The sequence below is a fragment of the Cololabis saira genome, chromosome 8 (genome assembly GCF_033807715.1).
Source record: "Cololabis saira isolate AMF1-May2022 chromosome 8, fColSai1.1, whole genome shotgun sequence".
Lineage (NCBI taxonomy): Eukaryota > Metazoa > Chordata > Actinopteri > Beloniformes > Belonidae > Cololabis > Cololabis saira.
Window position 1 is genome coordinate 32183761 of NC_084594.1, and position 26738 is coordinate 32210498.

Here is a 26738-nt window from a genome sequence, read left to right on the forward strand (position 1 = left end):
CCTTTCAGTTGTCATCTCTGCTAGACTGAAAACAGAAATGTTTTCAGCCTGGAGTTGAACATTGTCAGAGTTGAGGCCTGTCTCACATCTACTGGAAGACTGGTCCACATTTTCGGAGCATAAAAGTGAAACTCAGCTTCACCTTGTTTAGTCCGGACTCTGAGCACCAGCAGGAGACCAATCCCTGGGGTTCTCAGAGTCCCAGTGGCTCTAACATGTCAGAGATGTACTTTGGCGCTAAGCCATGAAGAGACTGAATCTGTTTGCTTGCCACTTTAAAAAAAAAAAAGAAAATATCTCTTATATTTGAAGCGCCTTAACAGTAAAAGTAGCTTTAAGCACTGACAAAGGTTTTTTTGTCAGTTTTTTTTTTTTTGCAATTTATTATACTAAGAGAATTATAATAATAGTCACTATACATTGTTTATAGCTATGCGCAGGAATGATCTCAAACAAATTTGACTAAAGACAGCCTTTGCTTAATCACTGTGTTGTGTAGAGGATGTGCAGTGTTGCCCATTATGTTTTACAACTCATGCAACATTTTTCTGTGCACAGCCAGCAGCAGGGGCTCCAATCCTCCACACAGACACATCCACTTATCAATTAGTCCAGTTTTATTTGTATCACTGGCCGTGATGCTGCAGCAACAGAGGACTACAGTGGACGGACTTATAGAACACGTGCAACATCTTGCTACAAAACATTCAAGTCCCCAAGCTCCCTGAGGACATGGAACCCGTCTGATACAACTCAATGTTGTATCAGTAGTAAGGAAGCAATATCTGCAGCATTATAAATTAAGAAAAAAGAAAATCATGCTATTTACCGTATATGAGCTTCAGCTTTAGTAGCTGCCCGGTCGTACTGTTCAGATGTCTGCTTGTAGTTGTCCATGTTCTGAAAGCAAAGTGACAGAGAGATAAATTAACAAATCCATTCAGGGAAGACGCACTTCTTTTTATATTAAGAGGAAAATTGAGCTTCTTTTAATTAAGAAACTTTTTTCCATGGTTTAATATAATTCCATTTTCAGATCACATCATTATAAAGTATAAAAAAACAAGACAGACTTTAAAGTCAAAGACTTCAAATTAAGTTTCAAAAATAGGAGCTTGACAGCATGCAGATCTACATATTACCACAACCGCGACTACGTTTTCAGCTTTAATCCAAGCTCTAACAAGCCAGCCGTGATAAGAAAAATCTATAAAGCACCACTGGAAATGTCACATTTCATAAATTAGTGACCTTTGAATTTTACAGCCTGCTTACAAATCTGAATATTGACAGTCGGGTGGTTCTCCATTATGTTTTATTTCAAGAAAGAAAGCCTGGCATTTAAATAGCAATTACAACACAGATGCAGCTTGTGCCTAGTGGGCAAGGTCATATACAGCACACTTTTACTGGAATAATCAGTGGTCACAGTGTTAACTAAACTGCATTTACACACACTAGGTTGGAGCCAAACGGATAAAATAGATTCCTTTGGAACGTGTATTAGTCTTGCTTATTTAAAAAGCACATATTTAAAATCATGGGTTTAGTGAAATAATCATCTTATAGCATTTGCATAAAAAATGATTTGTGTACAATAACCAAACTCCAAAGCATGTCTCCACAGCAACCCTGCAATGCACGTTCACTAGACCGAAATCTTCATTTTAAGCCAATAACTGCAGGACTCAAGCTTTACTTAATTATTCCCTATATTCCCAATAGATGCAGCGATAGGAGAGACAGATAATTGAATTGACTGGGTGCAGAAGAGAAAGGATCAAACACAAAGCTCCCCTGCAATCCTTAGCCCTCTGCTCCTCCAATGCCCACAAATCATTTTCATATCTCATTATTTCAAGCTGATCCACAGACATGCTGAACCTGATCTGAATGTCTATAGGTGGACAAGACTCAGGGGATGTGACAGGCATCTCTCACTTCTTCACTTACTTTATTTGCTCATTGAATAAATAAATGACACCAGAAGTTTTAATACTAAGATGAAGTAGTGCATTTCTAAGTGGTATTAACTCAATATCAGTCCACTAAAAGCTAGTTGGTAGAAATTGTTAAGATGCATTGTTGCTATCATAGGCATAGACAGTTTTGATAAGGAAGAATAAGTGCTGGTAAAAAAATCAGGAGTATCTTCTTTCCACGTCTACAATGCTAGTTCAGAGAACTCCTTTTATTCCACCTGCAAGACTCTGACCAGCCAATTTGCCTGTTTAACCAGGACAATAGACAATTTCCACACTGCCTTCACGAATTGCTAAAATCTTGCAGCGTTCAATTCAGATTGTGATTCAAATTCAATGCAAACGTAATATTCTTGGTATTTTAATTGTATAGCATCGGATTATTCAGCAAAGGTCTCGAGATTAAACTTTTACTCTCACCTAGTGTCCTCATAGGAAATGCATAGACAAAGCTTAAAACATTTCATGTCTAACGGCAAACAGGTGAATTTCCATAGACTAGAAGTCGACTGTGTCACACCTCAGCACCTTGTACTTTGAAACAAAAGGCCGTTCCACACCGCAAAACCTCTGCTCAGATGTTTCATGAATCTACTTAGCATAAACCTTAATCTGGCAGTTAAAGAAACCAGGCTCTGCATTCATAGACATGAAAGAGAAAGCAAGTTTCCTTTCTTGTTGGGAGGCACTGAACTAATATTACGGTCGGTTCTTTGGGGATATGTGGAAAGAAGTTAGCCACATGATAATTCCCTTAACATCTGGCCTCGGGTCAATGCTTTAGTGGGTAAACCCAACAGAGAAAAGCTGTACTGAAACTTTAAAGTATGTGGGTGCCTTGTGGGACATCCAGTTTTCAAACCAAGATAAAAAAAAAGGTTCCCTGGAGGCTTTTAAACACATGGGTGCCTCTGATTAGGCAGGACAGAGAGAGTAAGGCACCAGCTAAGGAAGCAGCAAAGTGATGCTGCTTCTTGAAGCTTTTGGAGGGGTCAGGCAGTGGTTGATAGAGTGCTCCCACTAGGCAGATGATAAAAACTCAAACAATTCAAGAGGCCAGGGCATTCCCTATTACTGCATTAAAAATGATGTAAATCACAGAAATCGTGCCATTTAATGGGATTTCATGACAGTGAATGCCTAATTGGCTGTGAGATTGTCCCTTCTTGTATTTCCCTGCTAAGAAACACATGTTCTTGAAATATTCTAGAATCTCACAATTTTAAAAGGGGAACTATTTCATGTTTCCAGGTGATTTCCGTCTCCCCCACATCTGTTTTTGAGAAAATGGAAATTCAATGGAGGAAATATTCCCCCAAGCTACCATCCAATCTGGTCACGCTAAACCAAAAAAATAAATGAAGGATTAAGATGTTGAAAATGGAGACATGAAAGCCGTATTTGGACAAAGAGGTGCGGTTTACTGTGTGAATGCATTGTTTTTCAGTGTATCCACATATTATTTAGTATCTTTTTAACATTGCAGACTTCAAACAACAGCCCTTGCTCAGCTCTCGTGACACCAGAGAAGTGGAGGCACTATCAATGGCAAACACTCTTTGAGCTCTTCCCAGTCCTTTCCACCCATGGGGGACAAAAGCCCAATGTGGAGAGGCAGAAAAGAGGGGTGTGTGGTGGTGGGGGGGGGGGACCCCTTTGAGGGGGAAAGCTAGGTTCTGAAGTTGTTGGAGAGGCTCATCGAGGGGATTAGTGTGGGTGCATGTGTGCAGTGTTTGTGTATAATCTTACATACATGCAGGTGTGTGACTAAATCTGTGTTTGCACATGAATCTGTGTTCAGATGATCCTTGCGGGCACACTTGTCTGAACATCCTCTCGGAGCTGTGGATGGAGATGGGCTGATGTCAGGATTTTGAGGGAGGGGTTTTTTTCACGCTCCATGCTATGACGAGCGCGGATTAATTTTTCTTTCTGAGACAGAAGTTGACAAAGAGGGGAGGAAGAGGGGATTAAAAGAGGTGAATTTTAAACCGAGGCTTGTTTACAGAGTCACGGCGTATGTTGCCACAGGAAAACAGATATACTCCACCTGTACACTCTGGAGAGATTAGGGAGGCATCCACAAATAAGAGAGAGAGAGAGGGAGAGAGAGAGAGAAGGAGATTGGAAGTTGGGAGAACTGAAGGATGTGCTGGCATGTTCACATGTTTAAATGTGTGCCAGAGTGGAAATTAGACATTCTGCACTGGATCGGCTACTGTAAAATAATTACTTCTACACACAAACCTGTCATAATAATCACACATTCACACACACACACACACACACACACAAATATGGCTTTCACATTTGTGTCGCTAGTCAACTCAAACGCATACTTTAAACAAACGTAAAAGTATTATCATTATTTATCCCCAAGGCAAACTAGACAGGATGCTCAAATGTGTTTTCACACCAGCAACTACACACACACGCACGCACACGCACACAATTAATTGCATGTTATAAGAGACTACTCTAAGCCGAAACTCAATGATGATTTAAGGGAAGATCATACATCAATTATCAGTGGATTTTCCTTTTAAAATATGTGTTCTTACCTTTGGCTTAAATGTTCAACTCAGATCATAAAGATATCCAAAAAGCAAAATGACTCGTGCATTACACACACGTCTGCATGTTTGATAATGCCCTGACATCTGAGATACGAGCAGCAAAAAGGCAGACGAATATTTTTTAGTCAATCTCTTGTATTCTACGCTGACATTGAAGGGCGTCTCGACAATGTGCCCAAGCTAAAACAGATTTCTTTAAGACATGGCTGAAACATATTTCATCCCACAAGCCAGATATAAAGTATTGGTTTAAATTTGTTTGGTATTCATGTATGTAACTGACGCCAATCACCATTTATTCCAGCCAAAACTAAATTGGCAACAGGTAGGAGGAATAAAAGGTTGAACGATAAGCAAGGAAATGGAAGAGAGGGCATGGAAGTAAAAGTGGTTGAAATGAAGTGCTAGACTGCAAAATGAAGGACTAGAAGGTGGGAGATAGATGCCGGCTCAGGATAAACGGTTTAATGCGCAGTCCATATAGCCTCTTTATCACAGCCCTCTCGGTCCCTTACTTTCTCACTTCCTCATCCACATGCAGGTCAGCTACAAGACAGTAGAAGTTGAAAAAAAATCTTGAAAAAGGGACCGCTGCAACAAGCAGAGAAAGATAGAGCGTCCTGCCCTCTTCCACCAATCAGTCTCCTCTGTCAAGCATTGCAGCGTGTTCTGCTCGCTGCGATTCGTACAGAGCCCTTTCCGTTTAACTTGGTTATGTAAAAGGTTTTCTCTGAGGCCTAAAGGAGGTGAGTGCTGGGGATGAGATAAGATCCCCTGGTTGCCTGATGGGGCCTGCTGCAGGGAGGGAGAGCTGGAGTGGAGGGGTGGAGAGGAAAACCTACAGTGTCTACTGATTTCTTGAGGGGGGAGCTTTGGGCATGGGCAGAGATGTGAAACGGAAAATGCCAGGAGAGGGTTCGGGTGTATTTCCAGTCCCTTTTTGTGCTTTATTTTATATTCTGTTTTCAGTCAATGCTGCTGTATTTTTGTTTAAAAGAAATGAAAGGTATGTGTGCCCTCTTTCCCCTACATCTTACCATCTTTGTGCACCGTTTTCTTAGCATGCCTGTTATCTGGATTTTCTGGCTTATATTTCTAATTAATTTGTGTTTCTTGCATTTTTTTTCCCAGTGTCTGCACATCCCCAAAATAAAAAGTTGTTTGATTAAAGTCCTAATTTCCTCTGTGAAATGCCAGCAAGAATCAAATGACTGGCGCCTTTTCTCTGTGCACATCATCAGCAATGCATTAGCACTCAGGTTGAGGGAACTTGAGCCTTAATTTCTTAAAAGCATCCAACAACCTGCCTTTTATCTTTTTTCCAGTTTTGTGAAAGACCACAGTTATCCTCACAAAAATGACATAGTGATGAGAAAAGCACAGTACATGTTATTATGCATTTGAGCCTGTGTGAGAAGCCTTGCTGAGTGCTGGTCCTCTGACAGCGGGTCCACACTCTCATCTAAATGCTGAGGCTTTCAATTCATTTACATTTTGACTGTGATATGTGGGCTTGACATTTCCAGATTGGGGAATAGCAGTTGTATTTCAACTCCATTTGAATCTCCACTACATTTTGCTACTCCAAATGTAGGAAGACTGATTTTGTGTTTGGTGAAAGCCCAGACATTGTTTGTTTTCTCATTTTAAATCTAATTAACGAGGCCACCCGTCATTGTGTCACATTATAATAGACTGTGTTATCCTGTCACGTATCAGGGTCTGGCCGTCTGTGTAACATCTCTCTTATGACATCTGCTGAAAATAGTTTAGGAAACAGTCTTGTCTTCAGAAGAGTTCTGGGAGGTCTGTTTAATAGTTTACATACTCGCAAAATGAATACCCTTACCTTTTTCTCCAGTATTTCTAATTGTTCTTTATAGAAGCTGGATATGGTCGATAGCTCCTTTTCTTTTCTCTCCAATTGTTTGGCCTGAGAGAGAGAGACAGAGACAGAGAGAGAGATTTTATATGATATAAAGAACACCTGATAAATACTTAGACTGGATAGTTTAGATTGGGACATCATACTATTACCACATACAACAAATTATTCTCATGTAGGACTGTGTAACTACAGTCAGTGCCAGAAAAATCCTAGTGCAGAAACATTTTTAAACTAGACTTTAGCAAAGTGACATTAACAAAGTAGCTAAACTCATGGTGATGAGCTAGACCTTCATAGCTGAGCAGTCACTAGCAAATGCACTTTCTACTATTCTTGAAAATGAAAACTCTGAATACACAACTTCCCTTTTTATTTATGGCAGAACACAAAGCATGTATCTTCTCTGCTTCATATTCAAATTGAACATGTCCACCATATACATTTTCCTCTAGGAGATATATTATCCCTTTATTCACAAGCTGATGCCCAACATTTTCATAGAATATCTACATCTCTTCTGTGCGGTGTGGCACTTCTGAAGGTGGTGTAAAAGGTTTGAGCTTTGACTTCTGAATGACAGCAAATACAGTATCATCTGACGTGTGTGGAAATAAAGATGGTGAACACGATTCTGGGACTGTATGTAAATGCTTCCCTGAAACTCTGATGAGCTCACTCAAAGAAATGACTGGGTTAAGTTTTCTGTGAGTTTTTGAGTTGGTACTCTTCTGACATTCAAATATTTGATCTCAAGCACAGAATAAGTCATTTTTATGTCCCATTGACATAATAATGCATCTTTAAAAATAAAAGTATGCCACATGTAAAGTAATTATGATTATATTAAGTTAATAGTAAAATAGTACTTTTACTATCCTTTCACTATATACTCATTCATTTGATATTTCTTTTTTTTTTTGCAGTGTTCGGTTTATATTTTATTTAATTTAATCCTGAAACAACATCATTTCCCTTTGTATGTAATATTCAATTCAATTTAAATGAATCTCAGTTTATTGCATCCATCTATAGAGTGCTCAATAGGTAAACATCAACATAGAATATATGTTTAAAAATGATACCCAGTAACTTACTAAAGAGAAATACATCACATCCATCCCACAAAGCAATGATTAGAAAGGTCAGTTTGTGACAATTTGTGAAAACTTACAAAAAGCACTTAGTCGGCATGGCACTAGCATAGGTGTGTCAGTAGCTGACTTGTCGCAGTTGACATTAGGATGAGGTGAAATTCTCTAATAAGCCGGCTGACCCAAGCTTTGACAGGCAGCGCGATGGCAGAGTGGCAGAAGGAAGACCCAGAGCTTGGGCCATGACGAAGCAGCATGCAAGCAGAAGAAGAAAGAAGGCAGATGTCAAAAAAGAGACACTGAAAATAGGTTTGCAGTTTAGCTCGATGAGAGGCTTGTACATGCACTCGTGGTTTAAAGGAATGGAGATGAGATGTTACTTTTTTGATAAAGGGATCTCATTGCAAAAGTATGACAATGCAGTGTAGAAATGAATGAAACAGAATTCAACGAATACATGCGAATGAAAGTGACATCATAAACAGACAAAAGAGTTATAGTAGAGCTTCAAAATAAAATTGAAAGAGATTTTCATGGGATCTGCACATACCAAAGCTAGCCACTGTCAAGTCATGGGATAGTTGGAAATGCACCAACATAACAGACTTACAATCATGAGAAAAATGAAAGGCAACATCTTTCCATTCTGAGGCTTTACATGATGTACATGAGATGTTTAAAAGACATCTGATCCTTACCAAGTCCTAAAATTAGGTAATGACAAACCCAGATGGGCAATATTTAATTTAATTTATTTTATTTAATAGGGACAATGCAGGTTTACATGTGATCACATTCACTCATTACAAACAAGCCAATGTGACTGATGTTCTGCATACAGAGATTATAGCTATTGCTAGTTTCCATCTCCTGTCCCTAGTTAGGCTTTTAGTAAAAGAAAACGAAAGAAAGGAGAAAAAGAATACAAAAATACATTCAATTTTCAACATGCAAAGCTATATCCTATTTACAATTCTCAGCTTGCAAGAGAGCACCCTATTAGCGGTTACAGGTGATTAAAAATGTGTACATTTCTGATTTTGCTTCAACCAGTCTTTGACATTTTTAGTAAAAACCTTAAAATCTTGAGTTGTTTTTATCTCAGTTGGCAGTGTGTTCCACATTTATATAACACAATGTCATTATTCATTTAACAAAACCTCAGTTAAAATTTAGAAAAGGGTTATCTAAGCTCACACTTAATGAATCCATGGCATTAGTAAGGTAAGTGCTTCAAATAAACTATCATTGATTAATATTAGAGCTGTTAAAGTTAATGTGTAAATAGCACATTCATGCAAATTGTATTTAATACCTTTTTTTTTTTAAAGAGATTAATACACATATGTTTCAGGAAATATGATTCTCGGCTCAGCCTGTAGTCTGAAAAAACAAGAAGTGATGCAGCTTTAATAGACTTTAAAGTATGATACTCGAAAGTATCAGTTGCAGGACCTATTGGTTTTCTGAAGACCGGTTTTGGAGTCTCTCTTTTCCCTAGACTGTAAAAAAAAAAAAAAAAGAGTATGTCATGTTGCCCTCGGAGCCGATGGGAACACGCCCACTGTATGTCAATCAAGGTTTGCTGTGACTTTTAGCTCCTTCAGCCCACGTCGGAGGCACAGTACTGGCAACGGCATAAACATTCAAGACAGCTGCAGTTTCCCCAGGAATAAGTGTCTGAGCAAGTTCATCCCAAGATCAGGCTGCGTAATACAAAACGGCAAAATATCTGACTCTACGCTTGTGACAGTATAAGAAAAACACCCTATTAAAATATTATTTGTTTCAACACGTCGCCTCTTTTCTAAAAATAACATGGCAGGATGCTTTAGTTTTGGAAAGTTGCATCTGAACAAATTACAAGACAAAATCGGGAACGATGTTCTCAGGAAAACCAGACCAAAGTGGAGCATACCATATCACAAACACCTCATAGGGCACGGTAGTGGAGGAGTGGTGATATGGACCTGTATGCCTTGCGGTCATTTGTCATGTATTGCTGTTCAACTGAGGTTGTGTCTAAATCTAAAATATCATAATGACTATCTGATTTCTTTTTTTTTCTTCTGTATATTCTGATATGTGTAAAACCTTAGAACTAAAAGATTGTATTCTGTTTTCACAACTGCGCTGTCAAAGTGTTTTGCATGAAAACTATAATGCTCATTATGTTAAAAACACATTTTTCTGTTTTCTAAGCACATCCAAAAAACTATAAAGTAGAGCTATGGCAGCAAAACCATGACAAGGTGTCTAAACCCAATAAAACTGGCTGCAAGAGAGTTAGCAACGGAACCTGGAATTATGCAAAGCGTGTGTTATATAAACCATCACAGACAAACACACATACTGTTATATAGTGAAGATAAGTGCTCACTATACATAAGCTGTATCCTGGGCAGGCATATTGGTTGGCTTATCCAATGGCCTCCATGCAGAGTCTCTTCTGCTTCTGCTAGTACCGCCCCGTGAAAGTCAAAGGCCGCGTTCAGACTGCAGGCAAATATCCGATTTTTAGCCCATCCAGATTGAAACTGGATGACTCTTTTGAAGTCTGAACAGTCCCAAACCGCATGATATCCGATTTTTGCAAACCAGATGGAAACCACCTCCAGGAGGTAGTTTCATATCCGATCCATATCGCATTTGGGCAGATGCGTGTCAGTCTGAACAGCTCCAAACACTCAGATCGGATATGACTGTCCCAGACGCTCCAAACCACCTGCCCATTTCCAGTTGTGGAGCTACTCATCCTTTCACAGAGAGCATGTACAATCTCTGATGTCACGTCAAAAACTATTATTTGTAGTTTAAGTGTTGCAAATTCACATTACAAATCATGTTTTAATAGCAGAAAAAAAGACCGCATTTCCACGTAGGTGCGGGTCGCCGCGTACCCTACGCCGTAGGCTCTGCGTTGGTGTAACGCGGAACCATAAATCAGCCTTCAGTCGCGCTGAGAGCCTGAACCTGCAGCTCGTCAGCCCCTCTCCTCCTAGGAGGAGAGGTTATGGAGCGGGGCTGCCAGATATTAATTGCTGGTTCGTTTTGTTAACTCTGAGCTTTGTTGGTTGGTTTGTTAGTTTGCTGGTGGTTTTGTTCTGAACACCTTTCTCTGATTCTCATTTTGCTGGGACGTCGGTCCCTCCGCCGAGACACAACTTTTGCTGTATGCGTTCATTGTTGTGTCTAAAAATGATGCGCAGTGCCGACCCAATCAGAAACGGTACAGATATTTTGGGATTTTTTATATATATAAAAGAAATACATGACTTCACACAATACACGCTCTGGGTGACGCCTCCGCTCCGACGTCGTTGCTACGGCAACCCGTCAGATCAGTCAGTGATGTGGCCCAGTCTGAACAGAGCCAGATCCGATATGGACACTTGCTAAAAACAGTGTGGACAGTCAGCCCTGAAAATCGGATATGAGAAGGAATCAGATATATATCAGATTTGCCTGCAGTCTGAACGCGGCCAAAGTTGAATCCAGAGGAAGCAGAAAAATTCTTTGTATCAACAAAGATGTAGATGGCTGGCCAGCCTATGTATACAGACTGACGCACTGATCCTCGGTGTATTTTTACTGATGTAGTGGCTTGCAAACACACACGCTGATCGACATATTCATTGCAATCCAAGGTAATCACATCCTAACTTAACAGACACACGTATCCCCAAAGAGCACATCTGCAAATCCCTATGCTGCACTCACCGCACTTTTTCTTTCAATAGCAGCTGTTTGATGCTTGGAGGATGTGTGTCTCTGTGTGTGTTTCCCTGTAAAATCACTTCTGCCAGAGGCACAGATGATGTGTAATTTTCTAGCTGAATACCTCCCAAAGTGTTGCAGTGTGGAATGATGGCGGCAGCACACTTAAGGCACAGTGAAAACATGACATTTGAATAGAGAAGAGAGAAAGGAAAAGTTAAACTAAAAAGGAAATACTATTGTTGCTTACCCATGCATCCAAATCTGCTGGCTAGGTAAGAGAGAAAGAACAGAGGTTAGAGAGATGGTAGAAGGTAGAAAGAAAGCTCAGGGTTGTAAGGAAGGCCGCGTTACAAAGAACAACAGGTGATATAAAGATCAATTCCAAAAAGGGACATGAAGGGACACCACAACTAATATAAAAAGAACTCCATGTACATATTTGTGCTTTTCAAATATTTTTTTCAACAACTCTTCAACTGATCTGCTTTAAATTTGACATGTGGAGTGCTGAGGATGCAAAAAAGTGTAGAGTGGTGTCAAGTGCCAAGTCATTTGGATGAGCACTTCTCATTATTTGTTTAGTGTTACCTAAAGAGTTAGGCCACGTTTACACAGAGCCGGGTATTTACAAAAACGGATATTTCCCCCTCTACGTTTTGAAAAATATCCTCGTTTACACGAACCCGCATACATAGGCTGTTAAGGTGCTATGAGCATCCAAACCTGCAGGGGGCAGTGTAACGAGAAGCGCAAAGTCATGCTAGTCAATCTGAATCCTGGAAAAAAACATCAACAAATGACACGTGTGAAGCCTGAATAATATGGTTCCGCGTTAAATCGACGGCGTAGCCTACGTACGGTGCGCATCGTCACGTACCCTACGCCGTAGGCTCTGCGTTGGTGTAACGCGGAACCATAAATCAGCCTTGACCGCCAGTTACTTCCAAGACGGAACGAGAGTCTTTCGTTTGGAGTGACAGAGAAGTGGAGTTACTTTTAAGTATGACTTTAGAATATAAAACAGGTAAAATACAAGAAAATATTGACGGTGGCCAAACAAATTGTAAACACAAGTCGCACACATGATGCTGGTGACGTTTCTGTTGCATAATGTGACGTTCTGAAGCCCAAATATCCATTTCCCTCCGTTTACAAGCAAACGTGAAAACTGGGTTTTTGAAAATCTCCACTTTGGCCGGAGTTTTCAGAAATGATTGTTTTTGGTGACTTTGAGCTTTTTTTCGTGTAAACGAACGGCCAAAACGCATGAAAACGCCACCGTTTTTGCTCCGTGTAAACAGGGCCTTAGACTCCAAGTGAGAGTTTTTTGTTCATATCATGATTTGAAGCTCTTTTGGGTCCCATCTGAGAACTTTTTTTCACCCTTACTTTTTTGGTCATTTTTGGTTGAGTTTAGGCAATAATACTACCTGGTTATGGTAAGAATAACACAACGGTTGGACTTAGTATAAAGGGGTCAAGCAGGTTCCATCCTGGAAAAGTGCCAATACTGTATGTGATGAGGAGCGAACATGACCAGGGGTCTTCTGGTTCAGACACATAATTATTCAGTAAACACAATAATATGCAATCCTTCAACTGTTTAATGTAAAAGTCAATTTATGTTTTATGCCTTCACCCGTGCACGAGCCTGTGAAATATAGACGTGTCACATGCAAACCAAAATATGCAAACTGAGCATGCCAAGTGCACATGCACCTAAATCAACACAGCATTCGTAAAAGGCATAAAGCAAAATAACCTTTTTTCTTTTTTGAGGAAAAATCTTTGTGCAACGTGAGAAATACCAGTAATCTCTATGGTGACAATAACTGTACATGGATTACATCTCTGTGCACGGGACGTTTTGACGGATAGAGCCCTGTGCATCTGCAGAATCCCAACTGGATCACACAGGTAGGCTAAGCAACCATGTAGGAGTTTTTAATGTGTGAAAATAAAAACTTAAATAATTACAAAATGTCACATTACCGGTCAGCAGAATATATAACAAACAAATGCCCCAACCAACAGCATAAATGTAGATGCTGATAATCAACTGTGCAGCACAGCTTCAAGTCAGACGACCATGATTGCTCGTGACCGTATCGAGACAGGACAAACTTATATCAAACAATCCTTGTTGCCATGGGCAACCTTCTCGGATACTTATGTGTGACAAAGCCTGCGACGAGTCAGGATTACGCTTTCACAGCACAACGCTTCACACGATCCCCTCAATCGCTGTCGTCTTTGGGGTTAGTTGACAGCGTTCTCAGAGTCTGAAAAACTGCAGGCGTAGTATGAATGAGCTCCAACTTTGCGGATGTTTGGCTCGTAACCGTGGCGACAGCTGGTGGACACAGACTGCGCCTTTTCCCAAGTCTGGACGGCACATGAAGATGAAAGTCCATCTCATGGAGACAACTATTGACTTAATGAAAAGTGAATGAATAAAAATGAAATAGAAGTTTTAGTGTGAGCATAACGGTAGTGCAGATACATTTATCCTTAATAACATTTAAATGACAGTTATGTGCCATTTAGGTGTGTACTATACGTTTACGGCTTTTTTTACAATACCTCTTTGTGAGGCTGCCAGAACTGACTAACAGCTTCTCACAATCAATATTTATATCGCAATTTACAGACCTACATTACCGAGTCTTGATTGCGGTCGTAAAATATTATGAAACCGCATATGCTAGATGATCACCAAGTAAAATAAAGTGGAAACAGACACAGAGAATGCCATATTCCTGCTTTCCTTTGTGACCAAAGGCTCCCAGTCTGGTTTTAGACACAGAATAGAGGGACAGATTAAAGCTGTAGGTGGCTCTAATGTTGTCATGCCTCATAAAAAACCCACTCCATTAAATGAGGTGAGCTCTAAGAGCCGGTTGCTTCAGAATAAGTATGCGTGGTTTTGGGTAATCTGTGTAACGAATACAGTCGACACCATCTGTTAAACCTCCCCGCTCTTCAGTGGCTGGCCTGAAAATGAGGAGTGGTGACTTGTGTGTGCGTGTAAATACGTGAACTCCCGCAGAGTGCTCACAGGAGTGTGGAGGTCCCATTTCCATAGATGAAAGACTTTAGAAGAGAGGTGAAGGGGCTTGTTGTGATACAGATGGAGATAAACACACACCTTGGCAGTTTGTTACAGTCCATGGGCCACAGCAAACAATGGCATTTCAGCTACATCCACTCACACTTTCTGTGGCACTAAGCTCCCTGATGACCAGCAGTCAGCAGCCTTAGTGCCAGACCATCCCAGCTAACCAAATCAAGGAAAGCAATGCAGTTAGTTTAATGGTATCTTAAGTACAAAAATAAGTGATTTGGGTATACTTTAAACACCCAACATCAATTTACTTGAGTTGTCAATACTAAAAAGCAAAACAAAAAAGTATTAGAAAAAACATGTGTATGGAACATGTGGGAGAAGCAATATATTCAAAGCACTTTTTAAATTTTACTTTGCAGTCATCATTTGGCTGCAATTTGTGTTTTACAACATAATCTACCCAATGAGGGCCTCCCATTATTTTGGCAGCGTTTTTTGAACACCCATGGTGATAAAACAGCCCAGCTTAGAACATGCACAGACCCCGAATGCGTGGCTGGAAATGACACATGCCATGCTCATGAGGCGTGTCGCCGTACGCGCAGCAAAATTTCACTTGATATAACTAAGAAACTATGAATCTAATATACGCCTCACAGCTGTTCTTAGGTAATCTGTTTTCTTTGCTGATTTCTTTAAATTATTGAGCAGTAACTGGCGACCTGTCCAAGCTGTAACCCCTGCCTCTCGGCTAAAAATTAGCTGGGATAGACTCCAGCAGACCCCCGTGACCCTGCAGAGGGTATAGGTGATGGATGGATGGATGGATGGATGGATGGATGGATGGATGGATGGATGGATGGATGGATGGATGGATGGATGGATGGATGGATGGATGGATGGATGGATGGATGGATGGATGGATGGATGGATGGATGGATGGATGGATGGATGGATGGATGGATGGATGGATGGATGGATGGATGGATAGCAGTAAATTGAGAAATAAAACATGTATGGCATTTCATTGATCTAACTGAAAACCAAATGTGTTGCAAACATGGAAATTGTAAAGAAACTATTATCTTGACAGAGCTTCTCTGCATCACAAGCAAAGGTACAGAAGCACGCTTACAAGGGTGCACGCCTTTACTATGAGCACAAATGTTGTTTAGCAACACGGGCTTTGCAAAGCATACACTCAACCCATCCTGCACACTCTCAGTTGCCCAAAAGACCTCACTCTTCATCCTGACCTTTGAGACTGAAAACATGGGCAGGGTGTGACGTCTGACAGGTTGCCCTGCCCCTCACTAGTCAAGGTGGATCATCTGCTCAGCAACTGATGCATCCCTGATTATTAAAACGACAGTAAATGAAAGCTGGGGTCCAGCCACAGATTCAATGATGCAATTCACAACAAAGAAGCTTTTAAATCTACAAAACAAATTCCAAGGAGAAACGCGGCACAATATTTACCCGGATGGAGAAATAAAACAGGCTCTGGTGTATACACGACTTTCACAGATTTCAGTGCATTTGATTATGTATGCTCAGCTGATTCTGTTTGCTGTGTGCACCATGCAGGACACCAGATGCACCAGCTCGGCAACACTTCATGCTTGATTTAGACTCAAAATCTTAACCATCTAGAAACACGGTGAGTTTCTGTCCATGTGTCCGTTGGAGAAGAGGATGTGGCACTTCAATAAAACATCAAGCATGTGTTGACTTGTCTGTGCGTGACGGGATCAGACCTTTTGGTCTCCACCGCCACCTCACATGCTAAGAAATACTTCTTTGGAAATCAATTATGCAAATACAAAATTATGCAAATGGCACATTTGAATAAATCCATGTGTTTTGGGGGGGAGAGAAGATTTTGGTGTGGATTTATACTTGGAGTCAGGGAAGAGAGAGAGATGTAGAAAGAGGGCTAAAATGAGGATTAGTCTGGAGAATGTCACTGGCAGACACAGTGTGCACAGTTAAACTTCTGATTTGGCTTTTTAATTAGGGGGAAGGTGGTGGAGAGAAAGGGAAATAGACACATATACAGACAAGAGAGGAGCAAATAACAGCTAATTCACTGACTCCTTTCTTCCTGTCATATCTCAGTGGGAATAAGTACGGTAAGCACATTCATCTTACGTGCCAGTAATAAATACAACTGGTACAGCTGAGTGCTTTCATCCCGGCTCTTGTTTGGTCAGTGCTGATGTTTGGCAGGAACTCCAGTGTAACTCGATTTCAACATTTTCTGTTAAAAGGCACAATGAAGTGAAAATATTGTCATGCACACACAATGAGGCATCCCTCCGAAAATGACACATATAAAACAAATATACAGAAAGGTTTTTTTTTTCTGTTTAGCTTTGACATAGAGAAAGAACAAAGGTTGATTTGCGGGGTAAATTTGTTCATTTCTTCTCATTTATTGAAAGGAAGTTACCCTTAAAAAGTAATGTAAAAAAAAAAAAGCAATGTACTGACCATATTTTTTATTAAAATAGGCTGCCTTTGATCTAAACAATGAATCTTAGTGATTTGGTTTTTATTTGCGCATTGACAAATTATGTCACCAAACTTACAAACCCCAGAGACGAACACAAGTTAACACATTTGTAACCTTTTTTTGTAACCTCTGTCAACAAATAAACTGACGCTTCCTTGGCCCAAATGATCACAGCATGGGTGAGTATTATATCTTTGTGTTACGTTATAAAAATATTATCCAAACTGATGTCATCTGTATTTTTTGACGTAAGACTGACGGTGTGTGTGGCAGCAGAAATCCCAAGCATTATATCTGAATGCAATCATTAGATTGTAGTTAGTAAATCAATGTGGTTAGCCCCTGTACTTAGTGCTTAATCCATATAACAGGTTGATTTTCCTGCTTGATGCTGTTTGCTTTGTGTGGTGTGAACACAGTTAAGCACTTGAGGGCAAACCAAAACACCCAAACCATAAGCCCTTAAGTAAGAGGTCTTGATTCATATTATGAGGAGAATTCTAGTGTGTATCCCACTAATGAGGAAGACGACCTAGCCGAAACAGGACCAAAAGCTTGGAATCACGTGTTTTTACATTAAATATCTCTGGCTGATAAGCTAATCGTAGCTATATCTAATTCATTTCAATGAATGCACAGCTCCAGCGCTGTGTGTATGCACCTTTGACCAGTTAAGTGCGTCAAAACGCTCCTCTTCAACCAAAGCTGCTCTTCATTTTCAAAGCGAATGATTTGACAGCAGTGACGATAAAAATCAATGTGAAGAATCATCACGACAACAACATGTCTACTTACGTTCACCGCATCGGAAAATAAGTGACTTTAAATTCCACAGCACATGCTCGTCCCCCTGTATTTAGTGTTTTGTTCCAGTGACAGACACATCTGTCCAGCGTTGTTGTGTAGTTTAGATGGGAAGTATCTAAAGATTATCTTGATGTTTTCATTTTTTTGAAAATACTAAATGCATGTTCTCTTATTCGACAAGAGGAAAACTGTTTTAGTGTATATATATTTGTCAAAACGAACACTTGTGGGTGACAAACACATCTACATCCACCTACAAGGAAACCGGAAGACACAGACGAAAGCTTTAATGAGCATGCACACAAAGAAGAGTAGGAGCAACAAGGTTTGGTTGGCTAGTGTAACTCTGTGCCCTTAAAATGTGAGCTTTTGTCCCGTAACCATGGGAGGTTGTATGAATTAACACTCCATTATCAGCCTGCTTCGTCACCACAGAGAGAAAGTGAAAAACATAGTAACAGGTAGATGGCAAGAAATATTATGAATTATCAGGCAAAAGTAGATTCACTTAGAGAAAAAAATAAATAAAAATCATAGCAATCTCCTGTGTTTCTTCACCCAAAGTTAAAAATAGCGATGATTTAAACTTTTTGACATGCCATTCCTGCCTTTATACTTGGCTGTGATCAATGAAACAGACTCACTACTTGCATACTCCACTATGAGAACAATCATCTTGGAAACAATCATTTTCCTTTTTTGACAACAAGTCTTGTCCAGCTGTTTCATTAAATCTCACTGACTTTCAGATGCGAGAGGTATTCTGCTCCTGCACATTTATCCTTTGAACCGACAGGATTTGTGCCTGGTTCTTTCTTGCTGCTCCGCACTGATCAAAATCTCCCCATCCGGTGTGCGCTCTGCTCGTCAGCAATTACCGTAGCTCAAGACGATGGGGGAGCGCTGTGAGCGTGTGTGAATGTGTAGGAGCGAGCGCACACAAAGGGCTTAGCTGCTTTAACATGCAGAAAAGATGTCAAGTCTGTGATAACACTGGCTGATAACGTGTGCTATGTGAGAGCAAGTGTGTGTGTCTGAATCACTGCCCTGTGGTTTATAGTCCCATTATAGGAGAAATTCAGATTAAAAACAAAAAGTGTGTGTAGCTATCACGATTCTGAAGACCTAAATTCAGAGGATCTATTTCAAAAAACACTTCTCTTATACAACTGTCAATTTCTTAACTTGTTTTTCGATCCATTCTGTTTTATCGACTGGCTTTCTCCTCTCTCCACTCTCTTCTCATCCTTCTCTTTCTTCGCTCTGTCTTTGGCTAACAAGCAGGGTTTTCTAATCTAGTCAGCTGAAAGCCAGAGTCAGTCACCTGAATCTATTAAAATACCATACGACGTGCCTCTCCCCTCTGCCTTTCAGCGCCTGTAGCACATCTCTGACCACGGCTGCTTCTCTCTGAGCTCTCTCGCTATCTCCAGCCTCATTCTTCCATGTTTTTCCTACCACTTCCAGACACCACGTGTCGGTAGCGATGACTGTCTCAGTCCTGTGGTAGGTGAGAGGAAAATGAATCATCTTAAACTCTGCTGCATCCATAAAAAAATGCAGGCTTTTTCATAACGTTTATCCCGGCATGTAGTAAATATGGGATTGCTCTGTTTTTGCGCCGCAACAATTTAATTTCTATTCTGTGGTAACTCACTTAACAATCATGTGCAAACATCTGCTCAAGGGAAAGAGACTGTGGGTATTTTTAGTACGTCGTCACCTTCATTCTAGTGAAAAAGACCACCTCAAGATTAACTACAATTGTGCTTAACAAACATATGAGAAAGTGAGAGATCGTAGTTTAATAAAACCATGTTCTCAGGCTAGTTTAGCAGGTAGGTTTGGGTTCATTCTAATGAATTAATATGCTAATTTATAATAGTAGGAGTGCCGGCACTCTTTGTAATCATGGAGATAAAGGAAATTCAATTAAATAAAGTGTTTAAAAAAAAAATTAATACAAGTTAAGAAATGTCCCGAAGCAAGAGCACACGAATGAAACAATGACTTTGAAACTCAGACAGCAGGGGGGCCTGCTTGCTTGCAGGAACATCTTGTAGCTGAAGGGCTGCATATTCAGTGCAAAACACAACATTTACACTCTTGTCAAGTGTCATTTCCCGGTGATTCTGCGCAGCAGCTGGGCAGTAATGTTAACCCGTGTGGCATCCACTGCTGTGGCCTAAGCGTTTGTCATCGCGGCTCTGACTTTAATAAATGTGGGCTTTTCACCCTGGTTTTTATCATCAGTCTTTTGGACAGTGTCAGACGCTTCGCTCTAAGTCATCACTCACACATACAGACACACACATTCACAGACACACACACAAGGGACAGATGAAAAGATGAGAGACACTAGAGGAGGAAGGAATTGTGGGAGAACATGTTGCCCAGCAGCACATGTTGAAGTGCAGAGCATTCATCAGGCTGAGTCCCGGCGCTGACTGGACGCGCTTCAACACTGCCTCCTAGTGGCCGCTCGCGAGAACACACCCTTTTCTAACCTTGCGCGGTGATAAAAGTACCTTATTCAAATAACGGGGAAAAAAATAAACCAATAAATTAATTACGCAGACAACAGTAAGATCTGGAGAAATGTCAATATATAAAGAAACCAGGTGTCATCACTAACAGCTACAAAAGCACTAAAAACAATACTACCAGCCATAAGTGTCGTTAAGCACATTCTCTGAAGGATGTTCACGAGCTTAAATTGTGTTACAAAAGTACATGTATTTCTGTTGAAATTAATGTCTAACAATCTGCTGAGGGTGTTAAATGAAAGGTACTGTGGGAGATATAGGAAATCAAATGGGGGCTTCATCTCTTATCACAAGTTCAAATCCCAAAACCAACAAAATCATATGAAAACATCATTATTTATATACAAACAAGTCATGTAAGTTACTTTCTTTTGCAAAGTCTAGCATAACCACCAACAACTCTTATCTGTTATACAATTTTGCCTCCTTTGCACTGTGAAAAAAAATGTTGATCTTCAGAGACTTAACAACAGTGCTAGTTTGCTAATCTTGTAAGAAAACTTTGAGGGAGCCAAAGAACTGTCCCTTCTGGGTATGATGAGAGTATAAAAACAAATATCAAAGCAGTGTGACATGGAGTAACCCCGTTTCTATAAAGGAAGTGAATATAAACGCTGCCTTCTGGCTACATTAAGTCCTGGATGAAGCGGACTAGAATCCAAATGATCCTGATATGCATGCAAAGTACATGACCATCATCATTTACACAATATAAACTTTCTATAAGGACTATTCATGTTTATGACATTGGAGAGTTGTTGTGAACGCCTTTACCAAACATGGTACTCAGGTAAAATGCCATGTTGCATGATTATCCAGGAAACAACTAGACCCACTGTCGCTGATTAGAGTGTTTTGCATTGGAAACAGCAGATAAAACACAGCTTGTATTATACAACATGGCAAACATTAAACCATTACACCCTCCTTTTCAGTAGCTTATTGTAGATACGCGTTAGTGAGCTTGTTGGGACTCGTTCAGCACATCATTAGTGTGCATATTCATTTCTTCAAGTTGGAAATAGTAGACAAGAGAGATTGGTATTTATATATCTATGAGCTGTTAATGATTCCTATAAGTGATGGCTATGTTTATTTTGATTTCAGCAGCAGACAACCCTGTCCATACTTGGCCAATACCTGAAACATAAGGAAAGTATAACACCACCTCCTCCTCCTTGAGGCAAAAATATCCATCGTAAATAAGTAAGTGACAGACTTTGGTGGGTTACAGGGGTACGAGAGAATGGCATATGATGATGGCATAGAGAGATGAAATTATCAGAGACATCAGCGAAAAAGATGTTCCAAACAAAAGTATAACTGCATTACAGTAAAGAAAATCTGTAAAAATAGCATGGACTGACCTGTATTTGAACTTCTCTCCACCTCGGTGGAGGCAGTTGACATGCTAGAGTATACAGGTATTGTAAGCTATTGGTTAACACTTGGACAACTACAGCAACCGACTCAAATGCTTCACACAAAAAAAAGGAGCACCTTTTTAAGAAAAAAATATTTTGTTTGTTGACAATCTAAAGTAATATAATGTAATGTGTTACTTGTAATGTAAAGTAAATAACACTACGCCAAAATATGAATGCAGGTACACAGAGTAACCTTATCATCCCTGCTCCCAGACCGCCACAAGAATAATCTGATTTTGTGGGAAATGCTGCGCACAAACATGCACACAGTTTCCAGCACTCCTGAGCCAGAAGTAAATAGCTCATATGAATGTTTGTGACAGACAGCCGGAGGCATGCGTGGGGAACAGCTCATCTCTTCAATAGGTATACCCTTCACACCTAACCTCCTCCTCACCTCCACAATGACACGGAAGCCTGGGTACCGGGGAGCCAAGAGTGCGTATGATGAAACAAGCTGGGGGTGGAGAAGCCAGTGCTTTGAGCTTCCAGCTGTGATGCTGCAAGTGAATGCAAGGTCGATGGGAAATGCTAAGAAAAGAGAGCTGCCCACCTGCTAAGCAGACAAATTTGTAGCTGGTGGAGCTTTTCAATCTGAATCAACACTTCTCAGAATCTCCTTAAAAGCTGAAGGATTGCAACAAAACTGAAACATCTTTATTATCTCGGTAGTAAATTCTGCCAGTTTACAGATCTTCTTTTATTTTGGTCTGCTGAGCAGACATTACACTTTTCCAAGAGAGAAATCAAGTGACCCACAAATGAATGTGCCAGGCAGTTAAACAGAACAGAAACTGAACCAGAAGGACAGGTGAGAATGAAATAAAGGTGGGAATGGCTGGGTAGAGGGAAGGCATGGTCAGATCAACACTAAGACACGTGCTCTCTAGACCTTTCACACATGATATGGGCATCTGCTTCAAGTCTAATATCACCTTAAAGCTGTAAAAACCTCCCTATTCCTTTTACCTGAACGTGAATGTACCATTCCGCTTCGCACTTCAACACGGTGAAGCTCAAAGTTCCTTTCGATTTTATTTACACATTAACACATGGAGCTGCTGCTGCTGAAACCTGTCAAATACACTTGCTACAAACAGAATACACTCTTGAGTGTCTTCTACACACACGAGCAGATGCAACGCTTACACACCGACAAAACACCCCGAGAGCAGAGTTTCTCATTGCACTGCAACATTATTATACCTTTGCAACCCATATCAGTAGAAGCTACGCCAGCAGCTTCACTCGGTATTCATTACAGCTGGATGGCAAACTGTGAAGGTAACAAAAACAAAAAAAAAAACAACAAAAAAAACATGCAGGCAAACCAATTGGGGAGAACATTGGACTGGCAGGAAATCCACAATGTTTAGCTTCAGCGCAGCAAAGCAAATGAAAAATGCCAAGGTGAAAAGTGCTGATTAAGTTATTAGCAATGCATCTTTTCCCATCAATGTACATGTCACTAACAAAAGAAAGTCGCCATCCAGGAGTAACACATAGCACTTTAAATAAAGCTTACTTATATTTTTTAGCTTGTGCCCAATATTTACATTTACTTATAAAGTCCATCTCATGATGAGAAAATCGCTCAAACGCCCTCTTCTTAAACACTGCTGAACTGTTTTTGTTAATGGTGGAGTTAATGGTGTCCATGCATGGATGGATGGATGGATGGATGGATGTTAATAGTATATACACTGCTCTCTGCTTAAATTCATGTTGTATAAATGCCAAGTTGAATTCTGTACATATGAAATATTTCTAAAGTCATATTTAGCTACGCAACACAGGGGCTGCATCATAGAAATCAAATGTCAGGCCTTTTTGCGACATTTAACCACCTAGCATTCTAGTAATAACTCTGGGAAGAGAGAAAGAGAAAATACTCTGATAATGATTTTGCAGATACTAGTCTGTAGAGGTAAGAAGGCTGATCCTCCTCTCTCAACAAGATGGGTTCTTTCATGGGCCAGAATGGCTTCATATTTTTTATTTACCATATTATGGAAGTCTAATTAAGTTGGACATTATATTGTAAAGTGAATGTGCATTTCTGACATAGCCTCTGACATCACTCACCAGAATGCTGGCCTTTTCCTGCTCTTGAAAAGCCTTCCCCCGTGTCGTGATGAGAGCAGGGGTCAGTTCATCCAGGCCTGAGACTGCTGCGGCCTCTCTCTCCCTCTGGGCTAGTTTGGCCAACTGTTCCTGTACCAGAGCCTGCTGACGCTCAAAGCTGGAGTAAAAAAAGAAACATTACCCTTTCACATTCATTCAGCGACAGTCTGCTCAACATGCAGGTTCTATTTCACACACAGCGCTAACCACTGGGCTCAAAAAGATATTGATTTCAGTAAGTCAGTACTAACACCTGCAGTTCATCGATGTGGCATTCAGAGGTCTTCATGCACAGTATCTTATGCATTGTTTTCTTTGGCACTTTGGTGGTGATAAGAGTGGAAAACATAAGTGTGTGTCAGTTATGAAAGAATATTTTAATCTCATTTGATAACTCAACTGTTTTCACAGTTTTACAAGTTCTCTTGGACCTTCTTAATCAACTGCTGTCTTTGCTGCATACGATACGAGGAAATTTGGGAAAAGAATTCCCAGTCCAGCTCAAAGCTAGTAAAGGTTTTCATTTCACTATTTTCCAAGTTAAAACCTTGCAGATAATTTAGCTGTAGATGAGGTTATTGTTCATATCCTCTTGTCAAACTGAGGTTGATAACAAATAAGGAAATGTGGGCATAACCCTTATATCAAAAGTTCATCAACTTAAAGAAATCCTTTACTGAACAACAATGCTTCTGTAAATTATATTAACTCATATGTCCCTAATGACACCAATAAAAATGCAATGAAGAGCATATTATCTCCTTGCAGTGAGAGCTGGTGAGACCTTTGGACTTTCCATTATGTAACTTGATAGCGGATCAGGATAGTGTATGAGCAACACGCCTGTTATGCCGACAGTTAATCAAATTGTATACACAACTTCTATTTACATATCTGCCACCTGCACTGTCAACAAGGTTACTGTGTCAACACAGTGGGGTCAACTGCAGTCTAAAAGACCAGCATATATCTGTCAGACTTTACCATTAACCAAGCTGATGTGGGCACAATATCTTCACATTCAGGGAAATGTTAAACTACAGGTTTGATGGTCTCCAAGGTAACTTATCACAAGTAGCGCAGCTACTCCGAACTGAGGATTTTAGGTACATCAGCACAAAATGTTGGACCAATTGCACTGACGCTTTAAATCAGGATTACTGTAACATTTAGTGCACACTTTTGTGAATTCCCATTCTCTTCCATCTCCCTTTATGACTAATAAATTATTTTGTAACATACATTTACAGTCAGACATGATCGAACATCTGTTTTACATTAAAAGGGTAAAAGTCACAAGATGTAGTACTTATTTAATAGGAAAAATAATTGACATACATGTAAACCTAAACTATTTACCAGACTAATTACCAGCAATGCTGTTAAGATGTAATAAATATGAGGTTTATAATTGCAATGACCTGCACACATGTTGTGTTGTCTGGAAGTCAGATTGACTTAATTTCTGGTTTTTAACTTTAGTAAAAGACAGTTCATCATCCACACATGGTTAGATGGACTGAAATGTATTATGTTATTTCTGTCTCTTCGGCAGACTGATTAGCTGAGAGTGCTGAGACACTTTGCATTGCTCCACACGTTCCTGCGTAGTTCATGCATCATACTGTCGCTGTTCTTTAAAAGTGTTTGATGCTTAAAAGAACATTCACAAGCTGAAACAACCCTCGACCTACTATTACATGGTGAGAAGCATAAACATCTATTAATGACCAAAACAACATGAATCAAAGCAGTTTTGAATTGAACATAATAATATATTGGCTCTAAAATGGCAATTACTTTTAGCCCTGGAGGCAAAAGACCTACATCAAAATAAACTTTTTTAAATCTCTGACAAGGCTTAAAAATGCAATTCCCTTAAGTGACAGTATGGCTAGAGTTCCCCAGTGACAAAACAAGTATTTTTATCTTTCTATGTGTACAAAAAATGCATAAAAGAGACTGTGCCAGTATCTCCATCCTGTTATAAGTTCACAAAACTTGTCTAACAAACCACTGTTAATAAATGCAAAAGGAGGCGAGATTGTGGTCTCTGCTTTCATTGAACTGGATCAGCATTTTTATATCTGTGACAAACCAGGTGAGTGTTTAATGTCATAATTAGCAGATCGTTGCTTCTTTAAAGGAGCATCTGATTAACCATGATTGACATATGAAATAAAAAGCACAAAAACTCACCCAGAAAAATTTAAAAAAAAAATGTATATGGTATATATATATTTTTTTATCCCCCGATGTTTTCCCCATTTTTATCACTCAGTGCTCCTACAGTACATAAGTATCAATCCTGGGCATTGCTTTCCCTCTGCCAATCCCTAGAGGGCACTGCACTCCTCATTTATTTTTTTTAATTGGAAACAACAAATGTTATTGCATATTTTGATTGTGTGAGGGGTGCAGAGGTTTAAGAAATGCATTAATTTAAATGTAAGATATTTGGCAATGTAAGGTTAAAAGATCTTCATTAAAAATGTTGAACTGTTGCATCACTTCTTTGCAGGCAGATGTTAACTCTGCATTGCTCCAATCCTTTTTAAATGTGTTAGGATGATAAGAGACTTGGGTTTGACTTGTTATTTTGTCTTATTCAGACATAGCATACATGGCCCACACGAGTGTGCCACACATTATTCTTCCCTACTTGTGCTTTTATGAGACAGACCTAAATAATTACCAATAAAAAAGTGGGACTGACTGTATTTCAAAGTTCAACTGATGCACTGAATTGCAAAATGTATTCCTCCACCAAAAAATGGTCGCAAAACAGAAGAAATTGGCCAACGTGATTTTTTTTCTCCATTGATGTGTTTATTTGTGAAAGCAGGCAGGAAAAAAAAAAATCTGTGGGTGATTTTTGTAGAGGGAGTCCCTCCGTGCAACAGATGTGGTACATGTGATAAATAGAGGATCATAATAAACTCATAGTGAGGAGAATAAACTAATGAACATTACAGATAGTATTGAAATACAAAGG

General features: G+C 39.8%; 1 protein-coding gene across 1 annotated transcript in view; it reads right to left on the minus strand.

The window, feature by feature from the left end:
- LOC133448859 (MICOS complex subunit mic25-b-like) overlaps positions 1 to 26738 on the minus strand; it is a 51248-nt gene that overhangs the window by 21384 nt on the left and 3126 nt on the right. Inside the window, exons 4-7 of the mRNA XM_061727786.1 lie at positions 23705 to 23861; positions 11505 to 11525; positions 6408 to 6491; positions 830 to 900 (exon numbers count right to left, since the gene is read on the minus strand). Coding sequence (XP_061583770.1) covers positions 830 to 900; positions 6408 to 6491; positions 11505 to 11525; positions 23705 to 23861 — 333 coding nt within the window. The remainder of the gene's footprint in view (positions 1 to 829; positions 901 to 6407; positions 6492 to 11504; positions 11526 to 23704; positions 23862 to 26738) is intronic.